At 38.3% G+C, this 25,382-nt stretch overlaps 1 protein-coding gene across 1 annotated transcript in view; it reads right to left on the minus strand.

The window, feature by feature from the left end:
* The window catches only part of LOC117330135 (urea-proton symporter DUR3-like), a 44,188-nt gene extending 19,772 nt beyond the window's left edge, over positions 1-24,416 (minus strand). Inside the window, exons 1-2 of the mRNA XM_033888353.1 lie at positions 24,295-24,416; positions 3,452-3,695 (exon numbers count right to left, since the gene is read on the minus strand). Coding sequence (XP_033744244.1) covers positions 3,452-3,695; positions 24,295-24,416 — 366 coding nt within the window. The remainder of the gene's footprint in view (positions 1-3,451; positions 3,696-24,294) is intronic.
* Positions 24,417-25,382: the final 966 nt, after the last annotated feature.

Below are 25,382 nucleotides of genomic sequence, written 5' to 3' on the forward strand. Positions count from 1 at the left end.
ATCCCACTGATACTGCTTACATTGAGACTCATCCTGTTATAACTTGTATCACATATAATTGTCCTCTTCCCAGTTAATTCGCCTGTGTAATACCCGGGGGAGCTTTTCATTGGCTGTACCAGTCAGAAATCGATTGTGACGTTATAATATGGGCAATGACGTGACGTCGTGAATTGTAAATGGCGCAACAAAATGGGCGTTTGATAAGTCCTCCGTATTTTGACTATAAGACCTGTCGAAATCTAAGTTTCCTGATTTATGTGATACAAAGTATCTGAATCTATTTAAGATTCTATATATATACATTGTAGAATAGTCTCTCAATATTGTTTCCGAATGATATGTAAAAGAAATAAAAAAGAAGACAAGCAAAACAAGAAATATCTTTAAAAAAGATAAACGGCATAGATTTAATGCTGGTGGTTACAATGTAAAACTACTGGTGAAATAAATTAATGAACTACATTTTAATTAATAAATATGCAGTTTCAGCACGGATAACAAAATTATATCAGTTTGAATCATTTTGGGTGATAATAGGACTGCAAATGTGTCATTTGAATAGATGCATCCACTTATTCAGCTTGCATTCAATTTAAAAGGGACATCACGGTAAAAACGTTGCAGTTTTCACTGAATGTACGCGTTTTGTTCCTTTCCAGTTATGTTTCTGTGCTGTCCCAATGTTCACAGTCAATCCCCGTGTCCAGCTTGACCACTCGATTTAGTTGGGAATCCCCCTCATAATTTAGCGCGGAAATTATTTTTAAATCATTACGTGACTGTTTTTGAAATCGTGGCAACACAAACAGACGATAGTTTACAAGGCGATATCTATATTCCGTCTGGGTTAGTTGGATAACGATATCATACAGTGGTTTAATGTTAAGTAACACGTTCTGTATATATTACGGCACACACATTTATGTGTAAATAAGCGTAAACACTGTTCATATAGTATAGTGACAGTAGCGATGTACTGGTACAGACTGTGTAAATATTACCGAGCTTGTGGAACTATTACCGAGTTTGTGTTAATATTACTGAGTTTGTGTAAATATTACCGAGATTGTCATGACCCTACTATCAAGCAATCAAGCAGAATACGAGCGGCGTCCGTATTACTGCTGTTTTCATGTTTGAACTGTTACAATCTATTGTACTGCTTCCCAAGTTTAATTCTAGGATTGTGTTTGACCCATTTCCCTATTATTCTCTTCATTGCGGAAGCTGTTATCGTTTCCAACCGCAGTCGATTCACAATGGAAGCCATGTTTGTTTCCATGTGTTTTAGTTTGTTGTGCGCATGCGTTTATCGTATATGTCACAAAATTTGCATATTCAGAGTGATAACCTTTTAATAATTGATAATTGATGTTTTTATGTACATACATCATCAAATTCGAATGGTTATTGTTCAGAAGGTTATTTTTTTAAAAGACATACCCAATAATATGATAGAAAATACAAAATAAATATTGGTTTCCCGTGAGGTCCTTTTAACTTTGTTTCGTTTTAAACTGTATATCTGCATTTTGCATTGACCGCTACATTGACCAATCACGTACTTCATCTTGACAGAAACGCCACCTGCGTCATATCCGGGGCCAAAACAAAATTAGACGGCTATGCCGAAAAATCAAAACGCAGCTACCTTCGTGCACTACGTCAAAATGTAGGTCGGAGCGAGGCTGTGAGGAAAGACAGCTCGTCAGTTGCCGGCTGTCACTCCATCGCAATGATTGCTACTTCGGGTTCCTGTATTAAAAGGTCGTGTGCATCACTTGGCTGACACGCGTACTCAATCCTACGCATACAGTCATTTACCTCCCATCTAAAGCACTGACCTCCAATTAGAAGACTTACTAAACACAGCGGGAGTTTGGAGTATAGGTCTTTATGTAGAGTTTATGTAGTTAATTAGATTAGTAATACTATGTGTGCCAGACTGTGTTATTACCGGATGGGGACCTATGTCCTTTGTGAGATATCAGGGTGTGTAAAACTTGACCGGACTAAGTCGGAAGGGGACAGCCACAAACTAGTCCAGAATAGTTTGCTTGTAACGGTTCTCAACTTGAATTTGCTGATACAGGACGAGCTTGACTAAAATTATGTTGCTAGGGGATGACTTTTACAAGACTCTTGTTGGTAGGGAGCAAGTTTGATTAAACTTATGTTGCTAGAGCCGATATTGACCAGAATCATGTTGCTATGGGGCGGACGTCAACAGACTCATGTTGCTAAGGGACGGACCTGACTAGGCTTGTGTTGCTAGAGGTCGTTTTGGCCAGACTTTTATTTCTAGAAAACGGGCTTGACCAGATTCTATCTTCTACTAGTTGTGATGAGAAAGTATCATGCCTCGAATCTGTCCTGATTGATAAGTCACATCTACAATCATCACGGTCGGACACGGAGCTGGACCCGCCTTAACGTCGCGTAATCACCACTGTCCAATGAGACTGACCGATCGTTTAGGGATTACATTGGCGGGATTCACAACCTGTGATTGGTGGTTACTAGCCACGGAAAATTACCAGGAGAGAGATGTCACTATGACATCAGAAACTACGACAGCAGTTGTCGCATGGGTACTACATTAAGATAAAACAGCCAATTTGGATTGATACTATACAAGGTATATACCGTATATTGAGACATTGTAAAGAAAACATATACCATTAAGAAAAAGAAAATCTGAACGTTTACGAGTGATAGTTAAGGAATACTTCAAATGTACATGGCCGAAATTGTATTAAACTCTACATCTCAGCTAAATATGAATCTTTCTGCACGTGTTATTAGTAATACTTACAGTTACGACACGTTTTTGCGAACAAGATGTTTCATAAGAATTCACTGAACAGTTGTAACATTACCATTATAAGAATGCACGTGTTAAAGAAACAGTATCTCTTTGAATGATTGCTCCACCTGACTGACATTTAATTTCTTAAGGAGTAGGGATGGTCGGAGGTATTTTCAATCAGTTGTTTACAATTTTATTGGATTCTTGTGTTTCTATAGCTAAATGACATTACATTTCAACATCTGACAAACCAATCCTTCCTTGTCATCATGACAACCAAAGAACCGCTGCCTCAGCCACTCCGCAAAACCTTGGATGATATAAGGGCTAATTTGAATCTCAAGCACTATAATTACACGTGAAGACATTCATTGTAATTGTGACCTGGCATTTGCGAGTCCGTGGCATAGTTGTGTCAGTGTCCGTTCTAATCATGGCCGTTCGGGGTCGATGACAGGATTGGCTCTCAACGACACACCACATACAAAGGTTACCATGGTAATTGGATGTGAAATACATGTATGCGGTTGTCGAGCATTGTTTGCACCTGTACATGTAATTGAGATTATGCAAACAAAACTATCTTATCCAAGAATCAAAATCAAATTTCAAAAAGTGTTATTTTATGCTTGAACTGACCTTTGTAGTAAGTGTTGCGCTGTGGAGGATATCTCCGGGCCAGAACAGCTGTGACGCTACCGTGACGGCCGTCAAACTCATACTGACGTTTCCACCCGCGTCAAACGTTGTGTCCAAGTTGTGTTCGTCATGAAAGATGTATTTACGTACGGCGTTATGTAACATTGCTAGTATGATGGAGAACCCTCCAAACCCAAGCAACATGAGTAGGGCAGACTCGTGCTTCTCCAATACCGCCTTGGGTCTGAAACAGAAAAAAAAGATCGCACGTGTAAGTGTTCGGCAATCACCATCAGTACATGATAGTCATAATGTTGTTATAGTGTCCGTAATCACCACCAGTACATGGTAGCCATACATACTGTTTTGGTCGATATAACTCGATTTCCACGAATTAACATTTAGCAATAGTTTTCGATGACCACATACAAAAATATCTGAACCAAACTTGATAAGCGCGATTTGTGATTTAAGTGTTTAGACCCATTTACCTTTCAGCTATGACCTTAACTCGTGCCTGTTAATTATTGCATTTTATTACATAATGCGTTTGATTTTCCTTAACTAAGCTATTTTGAACTATTGCATGGCTAAAATGACTATTGCACGGTCACGGGCGAACTATTGAACACCTGTGACGCTTTCGAATTTGGTCACGTGCGAACTATTGAAGACCTTTAGTTAAAAGACGGACAAAACAGGAAAATGTTAGTCGCTACACCTGATGTAATGTATCGTGGCATATTTCTGCCATCGTGTTATATTAAGTAATGCTCAGCATTTTGGGACTTGGAAGTTATCGGTATAATGTGACCGGGTGTGGTGTCATGCTGGGTGTCTTTGGCAGTTTATTTCAGTGAGGTAGCACTATAAAGTCGGCATCAGTGTCTCGTTATCACAAGGATAAAACACGAACATACCACAGCCTCACAAAACACACACTCGCCACACGTGTACAGCAGGCACATAGGGGAGTCCGTCCTTAAATGAGTATAGCTGTTTATACGACGTTAAACAATAAAAGCCAAACCTTACACACACAGGAAAGTCCGTACTTAAATGAGTATAGCTGTTGATAGGACGTTGAACAATACAAGCCAAACCCAACAAACAAAATATGTCACCCTTATTGGAATAATAAATCAATCAGAGAACTAGAAAACGTACAGTATATCAGTATGATATGTCGAGCTGTATGATTTACTGTAGGAAAACTGTTAAAGCAACTTAACAATACGGTCAAGGATTACCCGAAAACAACATGTCAAATGTACATGTCACCAGAAAAAAATCAACACTTCATTATGAAAAGGAAAAATGAACGCTTTTGTAGTCGTGTATATTGTGTAAACTAACAACTTCCTCGTGCTTGAGGTTCTGTTGGCCAATTTCGTAGTCTAAAAATGAATTTGACTCCATAGAACTATAACAAACTTGCATCGGCGTCTACATGCAGTATCCTTGTTAAGTATTTATATATGTACAACAAATGCAATTTCCTCGTGAGATAATTGAATATGTTAGATATTCTAAGAAAGTTATTTTGTCATTGGATTAAACAACCCGTTCTACTATTGGATATAAAAACATACAGAAAAGAAACATAAAGACATTATTGCTTTGTAGTGTGCGGCATAAATATCAGGATTGGAGCGCTGCTTTTACATGTTTGATGATACGCAAGACAGTCGTTCAACTGAGCAAAACAGTCTAGGTTTACAGATTCCTACGATTACAAAGAACTGAAAAACCCTTACTCTTTGTGAAGGCACAATGAGAGGATTTTGGTAAAAAAAAAAAAAAAAAAGAAAGAAAAAACCAAACAATTGTTGCCAAATTGTATTTTTACAGAAATTAAAGATTTTGTTCCAGAATGAATTTTCAGGAATGCTATGTCAGACATTCAATCTTCCTCAGTTTTCCTGTTAGTGTCCCTACCACTACTCCGGATCTTCCTTAGTATTCCTGTTAGTGTCCCTACCACTACTCCGGATCTTCCTTAGTATTCCTGTTAGTGACCTCACCACTATTCCGGATCTTCCTTAGTATTCCTGTTAGTGTCCTTACCACTACTCCGGATCTTCCTTAGTATTCCTGTTAGTGTCCTTATCACCTCTTCGGATCTTCCTTAGTATTCCTGTTAGTGTCCCTACCACTACTCCGGATCTTCCTTAGTATTCCTGTTAGTGACCTCACCACTATTCCGGATCTTCCTTAGTATTCCTGTTAGTGTCCTTACCACTACTCCGGATCTTCCTTAGTATTCCTGTTAGTGACCTTACCACTACTCCGGATCTTCCTTAGTATTCCTGTTAGTGTCCCTACCACTACTCCGGATCTTCCTTAGTATTCCTGTTAGTGTCCCTACCACTACTCCGGATCTTCCTTAGTATTCCTGTTAGTGTCCTTACCACTACTCCGGATCTTCCTTAGTATTCCTGTAAGTGACCCTACCACTACTCCGGATCTTCCTTAGTATTCCTGTTAGTGTCCTTACCACTACTCCGGATCTTCTTTAGTATTCCTGTTAGTGTCCTTACCACTACTCCGGATCTTCTTTAGTATTCCTGTTAGTGTCCCTACCACTACTCCGGATCTTCCTTAGTATTCCTGTTAGTGTCCTTACCACTACTCCGGATCTTCCTTAGTATTCCTGTAAGTGACCCTACCACTACTCCGGATCTTCCTTAGTATTCCTGTTAGTGTCCCTACCACTACTCCGGATCTTCCTTAGTATTCCTGTTAGTGTCCCTACCACTACTCCGGATCTTCCTTAGTATTCCTGTTAGTGTCCCTACCACTACTCCGGATCTTCCTTAGTATTCCTGTTAGTGACCTTACCACTACTCCGGATCTTCCTTAGTATTCCTGTTAGTGTCCTTACCACTACTCCGGATCTTCCTTAGTATTTCTGTTAGTGACCTTACCACTACTCCGGATCTTCCTTAGTATTCCTGTTAGTGTCCTTACCACTACTCCGGATCTTCCTTAGTATTCCTGTTAGTGACCTTACCACTTCTCCGGATCTTCCTTAGTATTCCTGTTAGTGACCTTACCACTACTCTGGATCTTCCTTAGTATTCCTGTTAGTGTCCCTACCACTACTCCGGATCTTCCTTAGTATTCCTGTTAGTGTCCCTACCACTACTCCGGATCTTCCTTAGTATTCCTGTTAGTGACCTTACCACTACTCCGGATCTTCCTTAGTATTCCTGTTAGTGTCCTTACCACTACTCCGGATCTTCCTTAGTATTTCTGTTAGTGACCTTACCACTACTCCGGATCTTCCTTAGTATTCCTGTTAGTGTCCTTACCACTACTCCGGATCTTCCTTAGTATTCCTGTTAGTGACCTTACCACTTCTCCGGATCTTCCTTAGTATTCCTGTTAGTGACCTTACCACTACTCTGGATCTTCCTTAGTATTCCTGTTAGTGTCCCTACCACTACTCCGGATCTTCCTTAGTATTCCTGTTAGTGTCCTTACCACTAATCCGGATCTTCCTTAGTATTCCTGTTAGTGTCCTTACCACTACTCCGGATCTTCCTTAGTATTCCTGTTAGTGTCCCTACCACCTCTCCGGATCTTCCTTAGTATTCCTGTTAGTGTCCTTACCACTAATCCGGATCTTCCTTATTATTCCTGTTAGTGTCCTTACCACTACTCCGGATCTTCCTTAGTATTTCTGTTAGGGTCTTTACCACTACTCCGGATCTTCCTTAGTATTCCTGTTAGTGTCCTTACCACTACTCCGGATCTTCCTTAGTATTCCTGTTAGTGACCTTACCACTACTCCAGATCTTCCTTAGTATTCCTGTTAGTGACCCTAACACTACTCCGGATCTTCCTTAGTATTCCTGTTAGTGTCCTTACCACTACTCCGGATCTTCCTTAGTATTTCTGTTAGGGTCTTTACCACTACTCCGGATCTTCCTTAGTATTCTTGTTAGTGTCCTTACCACCTCTCCGGATCTTCCTTAGTATTCCTGTTAGTGTCCTTACCACTACTCCGGATCTTCCTTAGTATTCATGTTAGTGACCTTACCACTACTCCGGATCTTCCTTAGTATTCCTGTTAGTGACCTTACCACTACTCCGGATCTTCCTTAGTATTCCTGTTAGTGACCTTACCACTAATCTGGATCTTCCTTAGTATTCCTGTTAGTGACCTTACCACTACTCCGGATCTTCCTTAGTATTCCTGTTAGTGTCCTTACCACTACTCCGGATCTTCCTTAGTATTCCTGTTAGTGTCCCTACCACCTCTCCGGATCTTCCTTAGTATTCCTGTTAGTGTCCTTACCACTAATCCGGATCTTCCTTAGTATTCCTGTTAGTGACCTTACCACTAATCTGGATCTTCCTTAGTATTCCTGTTAGTGTCCCTACCACTACTCCGGATCTTCCTTAGTATTCCTGTTAGTGTCCTTACCACTAATCCGGATCTTCCTTAGTATTCCTGTTAGTGTCCTTACCACTACTCCGGATCTTCCTTAGTATTCCTGTTAGTGTCCCTACCACCTCTCCGGATCTTCCTTAGTATTCCTGTTAGTGTCCTTACCACTAATCCGGATCTTCCTTAGTATTCCTGTTAGTGTCCTTACCACTACTCCGGATCTTCCTTAGTATTTCTGTTAGGGTCTTTACCACTACTCCGGATCTTCCTTAGTATTCCTGTTAGTGTCCTTACCACTACTCCGGATCTTCCTTAGTATTCCTGTTAGTGACCTTACCACTACTCCGGATCTTCCTTAGTATTCCTGTTAGTGACCTTACCACTACTCCAGATCTTCCTTAGTATTCCTGTTAGTGACCCTAACACTACTCCGGATCTTCCTTAGTATTCCTGTTAGTGTCCTTACCACTACTCCGGATCTTCCTTAGTATTTCTGTTAGGGTCTTTACCACTACTCCGGATCTTCCTTAGTATTCCTGTTAGTGTCCTTACCACCTCTCCGGATCTTCCTTAGTATTCCTGTTAGTGTCCTTACCACTACTCCGGATCTTCCTTAGTATTCCTGTAAGTGACCTTACCACTACTCCGGATCTTCCTTAGTATTCATGTTAGTGACCTTACCACTAATCTGGATCTTCCTTAGTATTCCTGTTAGTGTCCTTACCACTACTCCGGATCTTCCTTAGTATTCCTGTTAGTGTCATTACAACACTACTCCGGATCTTCCTTAGTATTCCTGTTAGTGACCTTACCACTACTCCGGATCTTCTTTAGTATTCCTGTTAGTGTCCTTACCACTACTCCGGATCTTCTTTAGTATTCCTGTTAGTGTCCTTACCACTAATCTGGATCTTCCTTAGTATTCCTGTTAGTGTCCTTACCACTACTCCGGATCTTCCTTAGTATCCCTGTTAGTGTCCTTACCACTACTCCGGATCTTCCTTAGTATTCCTGTTAGTGTCATTACAACACTACTCCGGATCTTCCTTAGTATTCCTGTTAGTGACCTTACCACTAATCTGGATATTCCTTAGTATTCCTGTTAGTGTCCTGACCACCTCTCCGGATCTTCCTTAGTATTCCTGTTAGTGTACTTACTACCTCTCCGGATCTTCTTTAGTATTCCTGTTAGTGTCATTAACACTACTCCGGATCTTCCTTAGTATTCCTGTAAGTGACCCTACCACTACTCCGGATCTTCCTTAATATTCCTGTTAGTGACCTTACCACTACTCCAAATATTCCTTAGTATTCCTGTTAGTGTCATTAACACTACTCCGGATCTTCCTTAATATTCCTGTTAGTGTCCTGACCACCTCTCCGGATCTTCCTTAGTATTCCTGTTAGTGTCCTTACCACTACTCCGGATCTTCCTTAGTATTCCTGTTAGTGTCATTAACACTACTCCGGATCTTCCTTAATATTCCTGTTAGTGTACTTACCACTACTCCGGATCTTCCTTAGTATTCCTGTAAGTGTCCTTTCCACTACTCCGGATCTTCCTTAGTATTCCTGTAAGTGTCCTTACCACTACTCCGGATCTTCCTTAGTATTCCTGTTAGTCTCATTACCACTTTTCCTTTTTACCTTCTGAATACTTGACATACGACCTAGATGTCCAATACGGAAGTCACGATCCAGCAGACGCTTTCATGCAATGTAAGTTTAAATCCGTATCGTTTTTTTTTCTTTATATCCAACGTAATAAGTTCAACTGCAATGTCACCGTCAACGCAATACATGTTTATTATGTTGATATAACGCCAAACAAAGTTGCTTTACTATAAGTAATGAACGGATTTTGAAAACAAAACTTGTGTCATCCAAATGCTGACACTCAGAATTTTAGGTATACTTTATATTTTGCCTTGGTATTCAGTAACATTTACGATACAGAGATGTACGTGTCGTTGGTGTAAATGATTATTCTGGAACAAATCGAAGTCAGATTTATTGAACTGCGTTCATCAGTCTGTGGACGAAGTATCTACCAGTAGTACCCATATTTAGGGCGTTAACTTATCCTTATTCTACCTGAACTGATTCCTCTACCTCGTTTTCAAATGTATTCTTATAATTATTATATTGTTCATAATTTGCTCTTATTTTATCGATTTTGGGTTCGCAATATAATTTTGTTTACATGTCGGCATCCTCTTTGTCTGACTTTGATCCTTTTTAAGGAAGAAAAAAATGAGTGTTTCTAACAGAGTAACAATTGACACGATAAGAACTTACTTATTTTCGATAAATTTGTCATATTATGTTTTATAGCACCAACTACAAGGTTTTGAACACATACATTTTCATCCATAAAGATATATTTTGATCTATCAGAATTACTTCCCATCGTTTCACTTTGCCAGATTGCATGGCGATATCTTGACAACCGATGGGGCCGGGAATGGCCGACTACAGACTATGTCAAATAACGTGTAAATGATTGTTTGTATTCAAAACTCAGCATTAAGTAGAAAAGCCAGAGACATACATTTTATCAAACAAAATGTCCGTCTGTAAACAGTTTACTTTGTTCAAATTCAAATTATGAATTCTGGTTCATTCAAATAAATTGTATAACCATCTGGCAAGTTTATTGTGGAAGAAACGAGTTTGCCTACATCCCAGTCTATATATTGTAGTGTAGAATTGGTGGTATTTAGACCTTTGGCGGGGTTCCATTATCATCCTACCAATACATATTCATGGTTAAGTTGAGATGCTGTGACAGGACGTCTATTGTCGAAAACTGATTTATATAAAATTAATGTTTAATTTAAAGTCAGCTGAACGGATAAAGAAAGGGGTTATAAAGGTCACCAACCTTTGTTACATCAAAACAGATTTAGAGTGATTCAAGGGTATGAACACCCAGACAGACAGAGGAACGCCGATAGAAAAAAGGAGACAATGTACAGAAGAGAGACAAATGTGCTTTCTGAATTTTTATATTTTGAGTAAAAGTTCATAAAATTATTTTCTAGATTTCTCACAATACCATCTTTATGTCCTATGTAAATATGTATTAGAAAGTATTTGTTAGGAACAGACAAACACAATACCGTGGTAGAACTCTGCCGACAATATATTTAAAAATGCTTTCTTCAAACTGTTTGGCGGTTGTTTGCATATTAACAAAAGTCTTGTCTGGTTGTTTTCATTGCAGTAAACATCACAAATTTCATGATAATAACAAAGATTATACTTCGGGTCGCCTCAAAATGCAAAGTTCAGAAAGCATGTATATGTAACACACCAATTCACCCTGGTATTAAAAATCACTTTTGAAAAATTACACGTGCATTCTATAGGAAAAGGTAATAAGGCCGATATCACATCATCAATGTGACGATTAGGCCGAGATAACCACAAACATGTAACAATCAGGCCGAGATCACCACAAACATGTTACAATTAGGCCGAGATCACCACACCAATGTTACAATCAGGCCGAGATCACCACACCAATGTAACAATCAGACCGAGATCACCACACCAATGTAACAATCAGACCGTCAGTATATCTCTTGTAGATAACAAACCTCTGCGATGAATTGGATTGGTTATATAGAGGTTACACAACGAGTGATAGTTGGATATGGAATTTATTTCACACTAGTAAGTTATTTTTTAAAAGGTACAAAAGACACGAGCTTTAGCGAGTGTCTTTTGCAACTTTTAAAAAATAACTTACGAGTGTGAAATAAATTCCATATCCAACAATCACGAGTCGTGTGACCTGTTTCTACCACAATAATATCGGCTTGAATCAAAGGGAAACGTGGCCAAGTATAATTTCGCGTATGCAAATAAAGTGTACCGGTGACGTCCAGGACCCTGTGATGTGACGTCATTAGATTATTGATGACGTAAATAACAATTGCAGCTTGGGTCAAAGTTCACCGTGTTAGCCAATCAAAATACGTGTGGTATAACAGATTGTTAATCAACAGCTGTAATGATTAACTGATGGTCTGAGAGTTGAATAACACAGGGTATTGTGGTAGAAATATATGTTATATACCACTAGTGGTATATGACCTTCCGGTCTTTTGATTGGTCAAGAATTCGAACTTTGACCAAAGCTGCAATTGTTCTTGACGTCATCAATAATCGAATGACGTCACATTACCGGGTCCCGGACGTCACCGGTACACTTTATTTGCATACGCGAAATTATACTTGGCCACGTTTCCCTTTGATTCAAGCCGATATTATCGTGGTAGAAACAGGTCACACGACTCGTGATTGTTGGATATGGAATTTATTTCACACTCGTAAGTTATTTTTAAAAAAATAACTTACTAGTGTGAAATAACTTCCATATCCAACTATCACTCGTTGTGTAACCTCTATTTATCCAACAGTCGGCACATTTATAAAATGGCTTGAGAGTGGAATAACCGAGCGTATTGTGGTAGAAACAATGTTTCATTATCATACGCTAGACACAAATTAAAAGTACATTTTAATTAGAATTTAAGGATGTTTAGAACAACAAGTGCAACAATAAAAATTGATATCCGGAGACTCTGCCACTATTTACACGTGGTATGGAAGGCTGTGTACACGTGGGATAGAGGGCTGTGTACACGTGGAATAGAGGGCTGTGTACACGTGGAATAGAGGGCTGTGTACACATGGAATGAAGGGTTGTGTACACGTGGAATGGAAGGCTGTATACACATGGAATGAAGGGCTGTGTGCACGTGGAATGGAAGGCTGTGTACACGTGGAATGAAGGGCTGTGTGCACGTGGAATGGAAGGCTGTGTACACGTGGAATGGAAGGCTGTATACACATGGAATGAAGGGCTGTGTACACGTGGTATGGAAGGCTGTGTACACGTGGAATGGAGGGCTGTGTGCACGTGGAATGGAAGGCTGTGTACACGTGGTATGGAAGGCTGTGTACACGTGGAATGGAGGGCTGTGTGCACGTGGAATGGAAGGCTGTGTACACGTGGTATGGAAGGCTGTGTACACGTGGAATTGAAAGTTGTGTACACGTGGAATGGAGGGTTGTGTACACATGGAATGGAATGCTGTGTACACGTGTAATGGAATACTGTGTACACGTGGAATGGAGGGCTGTGTAAATGTGGAATGGAGGGGTGTGTACACGTGGAATGGAAGGCTGTGTACACGTGGAATGGAGGGCTGTGTACACGTGGTATGGAAGGCTTTGTACACGTGGAATAGAGGGCTGTGTACACGTGGTATGGAAGACTGTGTACACGTGGAATAGAGGGCTGTGTACACGTGGTATGGAAGACTGTGTACACGTGGAACGGAAGGCTGTGTACACGTGGAATGGAAGGCTTTATAACTTGAATGGAGGGTTGTGTACACGTGGAATGGAGGGTTGTGTACACATGGAATGGAAGGCTTTATAACTTGAATGGAGGGTTGTGTACACGTGGAATGGAGGGTTGTGTACACGTGTAATGGAAGGCTGTGTACACGTGGAATGGAGGGCTGTGTACACGTGAAATGGAAAGCTGTGTACACGTGGAAAGGAAGGCTATGTACACGTGGAATGGAAGGCTGTGTACACGTGGAATGGAAGGCTCTATTACTTGAATGTGTACACGTGGAATGGAGGGTTGTGTACACGTGGAATGAAGGGCTCTGTACATGTGGAAAGGAGGACTGTGTACATGTGGAATGGAGGGCTGTGTACACGTGGAATAGAGGGCTGCGTAAACCTTGAATGGAGGGCTGTATTCATGGAATGGAGGGTTGTGTATACCTTGAATGGAGGGTTGTGTACATGTGGAATGGAGGGGTGTGTATAACTTGAATGGAGGGTTGTGTACACGTGGTATGGAAGGCTGTGTACACGTGGAATGTAAGGCTGTATACCTTGAATGGAGGGTTGTGTACATGTGGAAAGGAGGTGTGTGTATAACTTGAATGGAGGGTTGTGTACACGTGAAATCGAAGGCCGTGTACACGTGGAATGGAAGGTTGTATACCTTGAATGGAGGGCTGCGGCTGCCCCAAATCTAAAGCACTATTCAACAGATTTGAAAATTATGAAAGAATAATTTTTTGACATCTGTGAGTGCATTATGTACCCAGGAGATTTTTGCCTTTTAAGAATTTTAATTACTGCTAGCACATAACTTTATACTGTAGGCGAAAAAGTATATCTTATAAAACGTTGAGGCATAATGATCGACTCGTATAAAATCAGTGTCGAGCTCTACACCTTGAAGGATGCAGCTGGAATGAACACAATACTGTCAAAAAGCGACAAAATACCGCGAGGCTGTTGGCAACGTACACGCAGACGACTGAATCCTATAGGATAAAAGACTAAATTTAACCATGCAAGTAAGTGTTAACGAATTGGCGCCATTTATAAGGAATTGTGTGACATTGACCTTGATTCTTTCACGAAGGTTATACATCGGCTTGACCTTGGCAACCTCATGTGCCCTTAGGTCCCAGATGTCAGTCGCATTCTAAATCAGTGACCCCGGTACTGCATTCGGCAGATCAATTTCCTTGACGGCGTGCGGATCGATCTTCTATTAGAAAATCTCTATAAAAAAGGAAGTTTTTGGGAGGCTTCGAAAAGGTTCAATAAAGAGTTATCAATATTTCAGGGAAAGAAAAATGAAAAAAAAAATAATGGAAAATAGAAAATGTATTGCATGTTACGCATGTTAGTAAATATGCAAAGTAATATTTTTAAAATATGAACATAAATACCAATAAACACAGAAAACGTTATTTCCGACTCCCTCTAACATTCTAAGAGACGCTATACAAATAGGATGATAACGAGGAGCTGTGAAAACGGTATTATTTATTTAAATGTTTAATTTCTTTGCATAACTATTCGAACCAGACCGTCAGAATGTTTTTGCCAAGAACGGTTAGTAACCATGACGATGGCTATGTGCTTACATATGATTCACGAGATTAAACGTGTTGTCCAGTATGTACCACACACCTGTACAGTCCACGTGTATACCCCTGTCCAGGATGTACATGTACCACACACCTGTACAGTCCACGTGTATACCCCTGTCCAGGATGTACATGTACCACACACCTGTATAGTAAACGTGTATACCTTTGTCTAATAAGTATATGTAGTACGCATCTGTACAGTCCATATGTATAAAAAACAAACAAACAAAAAACAAAAGCAAGAAAACTTAAAAACGAACATTACTAAAACTATGACTGAAAATCGATTAAACAAAGAGAAGACAACCTGTGAATAAAATGTCTACAAGCAAGATCTTTAAAAGGCACATAGGTAATAAGTCAATGTGTTTTGGAAAGGTGTCCGTTTCTGCTCCATCTCTCGACGGCACCCTCTATGTTAAAGTAAATCTAGGTATGTTACGTTATGAACATGAGGTTTGTGATTGTTGGTAGGTTAGAATAAACAGTCAAACTACCAAGCCACAAGCATGTCAACATCCCCCAAGGGAATATATTTTGAGACCATGTTTCAACCATAAAACGGTCAAATTCTGTAGTCTTCATCGACCATGTCTTCGAAACCTGAGCGATTCCATCATATACACTGGAGAAGCTACCTCCCAAACGTTACTAAGAGAAAACCACAAGATGGCGGATACATCTCTCGCTTCTCGGTAACTCTGACTTACTTTTTACACTTATCCCGCGACTTTCCATTTATCGATATGGTCGAAAGTACATTTGATGCATCCAAGATTCTTTGACTGGCAACGAATTGTTCAGAGACTATGTGGTTGTTTCAAACATTCAAAGACCATCCCTCGTATACTCGTAACTTTGATGGTGTTTTCGTCAGGACACTAACGTAGAATTGTAGCAATAATCGACACAGAAAAATACCATTAATAACATTTGCCTTTTTCAACCAAAAATGTTGATGCACTTGTAAATAGGGGAATCGTGTTTAAATGAATGTGTTTTTGACATAAATCTTAAATTTTCGGATGAAACATCATCCTGGCCGTCAAAAACCGTCAAAATGTCTGAAACAACTACATATTCTTTGAATAATTGGTTGTCAGTAAAGAATCTTGGATGCATCAAATGTACATTCGACTTCGATCAATGGGAAGTCGCAGGATAATAGTAAAAAGTAAGACAAACTTACATAAATATTGCTCATCCTCATCCAGATTTGGCATTTCTTTTGACTTTAAAAAAAATTGTTTCTTTCATTGCCTCCTGTGTATCGGCACTGCAGGCCCTTAGCATCACTGACGAGTCCTAGAAGAACGGGACAGCTGTATGATGTTGTTCAATTTATGTTTGCTTCACTATATTTAAGTCTTAATTGTATTGAAAAGTGTTAATATCTTACACTAAATACGCCCAAGTATAGTTTACACCCATGCTGCCGTTTGCTTTTCTTTCTTGAAAACTAAGCTCTCGCAACAAGAGAGCACATTCGATCCTTAATTGTTTTAATGGGATATGGAGTATACAGAGCAATCAATGCTTTAATAGAAGAGACTTTTAACAGGGGGATGTTAAAGATTGATCAAAAACTCCCTGTCGCTTTTCAAAACTCTCATTCCATCAAATACCAATGATGGAGTATTGAGTATCACAAGGCAGCTGTTATCTTGATTTAAATGCACTGAAAACAATTTTGATAAAGGCTTCGTTTAACAACGCATCGTACATACAATCAAGAATGTTACTGTGTGTTTCTGAAGTTACTTAATTTAATGAACACGATATAAATTAAAATGATCGAAAGGCGATGAATCTAAATTTCAGATCATCCACTTTTTTGTGACGCACTATCTCAATTAATCCGTGTGAAAATCAATCCCCTTCTTTCAAAAAATTGAAGAGTCAAGCTGGTCATCTGTAAATGATTTGTATAACATTAACAGACTATTCTAAGGCCCTAATGTGATATGTATGACCACCACGAACGGACCTCTAAATGTATCCTTAAGCTAACCCAGGTCCAGATTACAAGATTTTTCATACAAAATCAATATTTCCCGTAACAAAGGTAACCTTTGACCTAAAACGCTACTCTGTGATCTCAATATAGGTCATGCGATAAGCTTTATCTCTTAAATAAACACACCGTGTCTAAAATGTTTTCGGTACTTCACAAATAGAAGAAGAATATATAAGGTAGTGATCGGTTTGTTGAGTTTGGCTGTTTAAGAAGGCGATATCGTGGATGTGTTTTCTCTTATCAGTTTAAAGCCAATGATAACGTTACAACATTTTTCTCAGATAGTTATGTGTATCAAGATTGTGCTTTATCGTTATTGACAAAAGCTGCAGTACAGCAACTTGTAACTTTAACATCTCATGTTATTAACAACTGCATTAAAATGAATTGTAGTATAATGATATTGTAAGTATAACAACTGAAGTATAATGATATTGTAACTATAACAACTGTAGTATAATGATATTGTAACTATAACAACTGTAGTATAACGATATTGTAACTATAACAACTGTAGTATAACGATATTGTAACTATAACAACTGTAGTATCATGATATTGTAACTATAACAACTGTAGTATCATGATATTGTAACTATAACAACTGTAGTATCATGATATTGTAACTACAACAACTTTAATATAATGATATTGTGACTATACCAACTGAAGTATAACGATATTGTAACTATAACTGTTACCAACTGTAGTATAACGATATTGTAACTACTACATCTGTAATAAAATTATATTGTTACTATAAACGCCCGTACTCGACGTCTTAATCGTTCTTGAATGGGACGACCTTGGATATTTGTAGTACCAGTGTTTAAGTATTTTGCAGTGTGTTAGAAGGTAAGTTTGGCAGTAAAAGTCCTATCACGTTATGTCAAGTTTTTTAGGGTAATTGCGTGGGAAGACTCTTCGATATTACAAACACTATCGACATATACATAGGCTGAACCATACTCATTGTAATCACAGAAGAGGTTTTAGGACTTGTTTTCAGTCCAAAGTGCACGGTGGGTATTGGATATGAGTTTCAAAATTATAGAACCCCTACTGCCAACCATTGCCACCGTATCAACATAGATCTCACTTTAAATTAACAATAAACATCCCTAAACTATGTTATTTTAATCACAGCAGGGAGTGATCAGTTTCTATTTACTTTTCGCGTTACCTGACGGTGATAATAGACATTTTAATCATTTTGGTTCCAATACTTTAAACATGTGATGATAGTCCTACCTCTGACGGTAGGTTGTCTGCAAATACCTTGGATTGGCGAGCTCACGTCTAATACACGCGCTTTGAGTTTTCTAAAAAGTTATGTTTATCTAGATTTAACGGGTCAGCCATGTATGCTTACATAGCTTCAGTGGGAACCTTCAAAACACGCCAACACTTGGAAACTAGGATAGATCGTATGGTCATGTTTAATAAAGCCAGATTTGACAAAGCAAGACGTTCTGTCATCTTTCTTTTAACGGCCATCTATACAAGACTTCATGTTGAACAAATATCCACAAAGCATAAAACTAGTAATGTATTAATATATACCAAATCAGGACATGTAGTTTCTCTGAACCATCAAGAACTTGCTGTACATGTCGAGAGTTTCATCAGTAAAGGCACACGTGATTGATTTGTGTGATATTATTTACATTTGCGATTTGCATTTCAAGGTTAAAATAGAACAAGTGTTTATACATACTACGTGTGCTATAGATACTTGTGAGCATAACGGCATGCTTATCATTGTGCAATGTATGTGATACACATGAGCTAATTGTGTTCAACGCAAAACATGCTTTTACATTTTTTCATGTTGAAATGTAAAAACAGCTTTGTCATTAGAATGTACAATGGTTAGCCATGATACATACTAACAATTGATCATTTCACTGCTGTTAAATTGCGGTTTACTTTTGTGACGTCATTTCGTGTTGTGTTTAGGATATTTCAATGTGGAAGTGTAATATCATTAACAACAATTAGCCTAATTGCCACCACGTGTACACGTGCGTTATGCTAATACTACGTAGTGAAAATCACATATGCTTTCATGCCCACTTGAATATTGAAATGTAAAAAAATTAATGAAAATAAAAACGGAGTGACTCATTGAACTATACGTGTACAAGCTTTATGTACAGGTAATATGTGAACACTATATTCCAGATGTACGAGGCGTTACGATTTCTGATTCCAGGCACGTTACCCCTAGTAGATAGTTTTGAATAATCTGCTGCCCATCTCCGCTAGGCAAGGTTCACATGAAAGCGAAACGCTGCCATGATATACATTCAAATGGAAAAAAAAAAAAAAAAAAAGGATTTGGCATAAGGTAAACGAACAACATATAAGCCATCCATATGGCCTTTAACAGAGATGGAAGACTGATATTTTAAAGAGAGGAAATGAATCCATGAATAAGAGGAAGGACAAAAGGAGAAAGGCCGAAAAGGCGAAGGTAAATAAACTAAACCAACCAGGACCTAAATTCCACTTTGAATCTTCATTGGATATTTTATGTTCTTAAAATTGGCTTTATGTACAGCAACTTGTCTATACGTATGGGGTATAATCTTATAACTGTAAAAATTCTCTAATTTGGCTACAAATAAACAAGAAATAAAATGGATTTTTATTCTAACTCGTAACATTGTAATTTGCAAGATAAAAAGTCACGATAGAGTATTTCATTTATGTTGTAGGAAGGTATTATTATGAAACATCCGCATATCAAAAGTATTCAAAATATATTCTTAAATTAGAAAATTGGAGTCATGTTTGGTAGAGTGAAGCTGTCCACACTTTCAAAATCATATGTCTGGTGGCTTCTAGATTTCTTTGGCGGGTTCCGCTGATGGAGCAGAAGACGTTTACTCTTCCGGAACATCTGTTCTTTCATGGTATTTATACAAAATCTGTTTTGTTCATATTGTTTTAATATGTCGGCATCCACACCTTGTGTTAATATGGAATAGCAGAAGATACTAGGGGAGGGAGGTTTTCCTATAGATAGATAGGAGACCCTCTATTGGGGGAAAATGCAGAGTTTGGTCAACATCCCCACCCTTTTTCAAAGTAAAGTGAGTGTCTGTTTGGATCAGATACATTCCAGTGACGATTATCATATATATAAGCTGTACCAAGCAGATCTATATTCCTTTAAAACACCTACAAAACAGCTGTATGGATCAGTTCTATATTATCTTAAACTCCCACCAAACAGCTGTATGGATCAGTTCTATATTATCTTAAACTCCCACCAAACAGCTGTATGGATCAGTTCTATACTATCTTAAATCTACCAAACACTCGTATGGATCAGTTCTATATTATCTTAAATCTACCAAACAGCTGTATGGATCAGTTCTATATTATCTTAAACTCCTACCAAACAGCTGTATGGCTCAGTTCTATACCATCTTAAACTCCTACCAAACAGCTGTATGGATCAGTTCTATACTATCTTAAACTCCTACCAAACAGCTGTATGGCTCAGTTCTATACCATCTTAAACTCCTACCAAACAGCTGTATGGATCAGTTCTATATTATCTTAAACTCCCACCAAACAGCTGTATGGATCAGTTCTATACTATCTTAAATCTACCAAACACTCGTATGGATCAGTTCTATATTATCTTAAATCTACCAAACAGCTGTATGGATCAGTTCTATACTATCTTAAACTCCTACCAAACAGCTGTATGGATCAGTTCTATATTATCTAAAATCTACCAAACAGCTGTATGGATCAGTTCTATATTATCTTAAACTCCTACCAAACAGCTGTATGGATCAGTTCTATATTCCCTTAAAACTCCCACCAAACAGCTGTATGGATCAGTTCTATATTATCTCAAACTCCTACCAAACAGCTGTATGGATCAGTTCTATATTGTCTTAAACCTACTACCAAACAGCTGTATGGATCAGTTCTATACCATCTTAAACTCCTACCAAACAGCTGTATGGATCAGTTCTATACTATCTTAAACTCCTACCAAACAGCTGTATGGATCAGTTCTATATTATCTCAAACTCCTACCAAACAGCTGTATGGATCAGTTCTATATTGTCTTAAACCTACTACCAAACAGCTGTATGGATCAGTTCTATATTATCTTAAATCTCCTACCAAACAGCTGTATAAAGATCAGTTCTATATTATCTTAAATCTACCAAACACTCGTATGGATCAGTTCGGTTCTGTATTGTCTTAAACTCCTACCTAACAGCTGTATGGATAATTTCCATATTATCTTAAACCTACTACCAAATAGCTTTATGGGTCATGACTGTGGCAGCAAGTCTACGTAAAAGTCAACAAATTAGCAGTAATTTTGAAAACATAGGGGGTATGAACAAAAGAAATGTTTCCACATGGATCCTTGAAAAATACAAAGAAAAAAACCCGGTGTTCCGGAAAGTGAAGCGCCTATATCACAATGGTAAATACTAGTTATACCGCCTATATCACCATGGTAAATACTATTTATACCGCCTATATCACAATGGTAAATACTAGTTATATCGCCTATATCACAATGGTAAATACTAGTTATACCGCCTATATCACAATGGTAAATACTAGTTATACCGCCTATATCACAATGGTAAATACTATTTATACCGCCTATATCACAATGGTAAATACTAGTTATACCGCCTATATCACAATGGTAAATACTAGTTATACCACCTATATCACAATGGTAAATACTAGTTATACCGCCTATATCACAATGGTAAATACTAGTTATACCGCCTATATCACAATGGTAAATACTAGTTATACCGCCTATATCACAATGGTGAATACTAGTTATACCGCCTATATCACAATGGTAAATACTAGTTATACCGCCTATATCACAATGGTAAATACTAGTTATACCGCCTATATCACAATGGTAAATACTAGTTATACCGCCTATATCACAATGGTAAATACTAGTTATACCGCCTATATCACAATGGTAAATACTAGTTATACCGCCTATATCACAATGGTAAATACTAGTTATACCGCCTATATCACAATGGTAAATACTAGTTATACCGCCTATATCACAATGGTAAATACTAGTTATACCGCCTATATCACAATGGTAAATACTAGTTATACCACCTATATCACTAACTCGAAAGTAGAATCGGGCTAGATAACAACGAAATCATCAGACATATTAACGAGAATCTATTACGCCATACTTCATATCGCACATAAAAAGAGAAAATTTTACCACAAAGATAAGGAGGACGAACATATAGCATTGCTATAGTAATCACCAGCCATCATCTCAACAACCCCTGTTTTATATGTGTTTCCCTGTCAGCAGTCGACATTATCACGGAAATCGTTCTATTGGATTCAGGGCCTTAGATATTGAATCACCTGCAATGTGTGAACATCGCAGGTTTGGGAATCAGGGATGTTTCTACTCGCTATCATACAGCTTAGTTTTTAGGTGTTGGTTAAGATGTTAGTACTTATCGAGGTGATCGGCCGATTTAGACGAGTCTGTAGTAATTTTGTTCTTGGTTATACACAAATGTAATGGTCAATAAGCTTCAATGAAAGACATCAAAAGTGAACATGAAGAACAGAAAGCATTTTTGTTAACTTCTTTGTTAAATGATACAAAAGTATGTTGGCCAAGAGAGTAATACAGTGTGTTTCTATCTGTTTGCTACGTCTTTTGCAGAGATCTTGCCACCAAATGCAACACAAATATTGTCATCGAGGAATCATTTCATTTTCGCATTAGACGTGTTCACGAAATACTTTTCAGTACGGTGCAGAGTTCTATGAAAATAACGCTATCGTTAAAGGAGAATACGTTCCTTAATAAACGGTAAGGTTCAAATAGAAAAGATTTTTACCATTTTGTATTTTTTTTAAATCCACTTTCTATTAAATACCGACATTAAAACAAAGCCATAATGCAAATTCAAAATAAAAAAGTACAAGGATAATAAAACCAGGTGTCCGGTAGGTTAAGCATCGACGATACCTATCATTCAAATATAGGTAAAATATGGGCGAGGTACTTCTCAAAGTGAGAACTAGGGAGGTGACGATAGAACCGTTCGGTGTATCTTAGACCACATCTAAGCGATCGTGAAGAGGTATTCTACTACTCATTATTTTGATAAAAACTCTAGTGTCTTTTGTAGATTTGCTTCTATTGCTTTGAATGTTTAGTTGGGTAAGAGTATAGTATTGAAGTACTGCCACAGTTTTTAAAAGCTTTGTCAGACTTAATTGCCGTTTAAAGATGACGGCAATTAAAACACAACCGGGTATAAGCCATAAATATTTACTTGAATTCAGAGATCAGACAAGTAGGCTAACTAAAAATTCAGCCATGAAAATAACATGCAAAAAAGACATCTAAAATATGATTTCATGATTAAAATCAGTGTTGTCAGTTATTTTTTGGGGGGTACATTTAGGGCCGAATATAGGCTCCTTCCACTATCGAGATTTTGTTGTATTTTCCCAATCTCATATTCATATTTGAAATTGTTTAAATGCCCCGTGCATCATTTTGTATGAGGAAATGTTGACCAGTATGTATTTTAAGCAGATGTACTTATGCTAAAGTTTCTATTTATCGAAGCTAAATTAAACATAAAAAAGTTCTGCTGATAATATTTCCCAAATTAGAAAACAATACTGCTGTATCTTCCCTATGGAAAAAATACAGGCCCATGTAAAACAAGGGTAAGAATATCACCGGTTATTGTAACGTAAATGCAAAATTGAGTCTTATACGATATAGTACCGATCTATTCCAAATTAGGTATCGTACCGATCTATTCAAAATCAGATATCGTATCAACTCATTATATACAAACAACTACGTATCTTTTTAAAATGATTTAAAAATATTTAAAACATTAATATTTAGCAAAGAAAAACATAGTGATGTAGAAATGGTTTCATGTTTTCTTTTCCAAATATTACGTCGGCTTATCAGTCTATGACCATCGACTTATTGGTGTGTGGGCCATCGACTTATCGGTTTATGGGCCATCGACTTATTGGTGTGTGGGCCATCGACTTATTGGTGTGTGGGCCATCGACTTATCGGTGTATGGGCCATCGACTTATTGGTGTATGGGCCATAGTCTTATCGGTGTATGGGTCTGTGTGTTGACTTTGACATTTCAAAAATAAGTGTATTTTAACCGATATAACTGTCGTCAGAATGGGGTGATTAGTATGACGTTATTTACGTCAAGACGGGACAACAATAAGACTAGTTACAATAGTAGCCGCACATTTTATGTCCGTTTTAATATACCGGTACATGGAAATTATTTCATTCTGTACTTGTAGCAAGCTCGCCTTATTGACGTTAAACATTCATTTTTTTTTTGTTTCTGACTTGATAGATCATTATCCATATAGTGAGTTTACTTACCCTGTGGTCCCCGTTGGAGCCGCCAAAATTATAGGACATTCCGAGTCGTTGGTTGCTGCTTCTGCCGAACCAAGCAAACACAAGACCACTCCGAAAACACATATTATAACCGGTGAAGCCATGACTAAAAATCACCCAAATATTAAATCCTTAGTTATTTAAACAACAAACCGGAAGCCATCATAAGCACAGCCGGGTCTTTCAGTAAAACCCGGATATTACTTGGCCAGCGTTACTTGTGTACGATAAGAGGATGTTTTGAGAACTGTGGATTTAAGGGCGTTGCATCCAAAAGGGTTGTCAGCGAACGAAACACCATCAACCGCTAAGAAGGAAACTTGTGTCCGTCCGATATGGCGGTAATCATCGCGTGTGAGAAGGGTATATGAACACTCCGACAGGTGTCGCCCTCCTGTCCTAAATCGAGGACATATGTATGGAAGCGGTTACACTGTAACACAACGGTTATCGCCGTTATCTACAGACGGAGTAGCTCTGGCAAGCTTGTATTGGGCATTGTGGTTCTCCCCGTCCGATGACAAGCTGGCCTATCACAATAGGGCAGGCAAATGGTATGCAGGCTGATCGCTAATCATCACCGCGTATAAGTAACTATAGCATTGCTGTGGCGCTGAAAAAATACTTATGCTCGGACGATAAACAAATTCCCTTCACCAAGTGTAAATGTTATAGTGAAGCGAAATAGGAGCTGTAAGTTCTTGTCTTAATATCTGTTTCGGGAGTTTTTACCATTGCTTGAATACCCCATGTCTGATCAAGTTATAGTTCATAGTTAACTAGGTTACATGATAAAATCAGATGTGATCAAACGAGCTAAAGTGGTTGTCTTCGGTACAGAAATTACGTTCTTTCACCAGAAAACTACATTACAAAGTTGTTTCATCTAAATATGTCGGATGATGTAAGGCAATTTATCATATGTTAACAGGTTCAATTAAAAATCTTTAAAGTGAAATATTTGCGCGATTTTTTATAGGGGGATGTGATAAACGGTTAACCAACTTAAGATTGGAAACATTGCTACCACGCCACCACACACACTGCCTGCCTTAGACAACTTTGTAAAT

Source organism: Pecten maximus, chromosome 6, assembly GCF_902652985.1.
Source record: "Pecten maximus chromosome 6, xPecMax1.1, whole genome shotgun sequence".
Classification (NCBI taxonomy): Eukaryota; Metazoa; Mollusca; class Bivalvia; order Pectinida; family Pectinidae; genus Pecten; species Pecten maximus.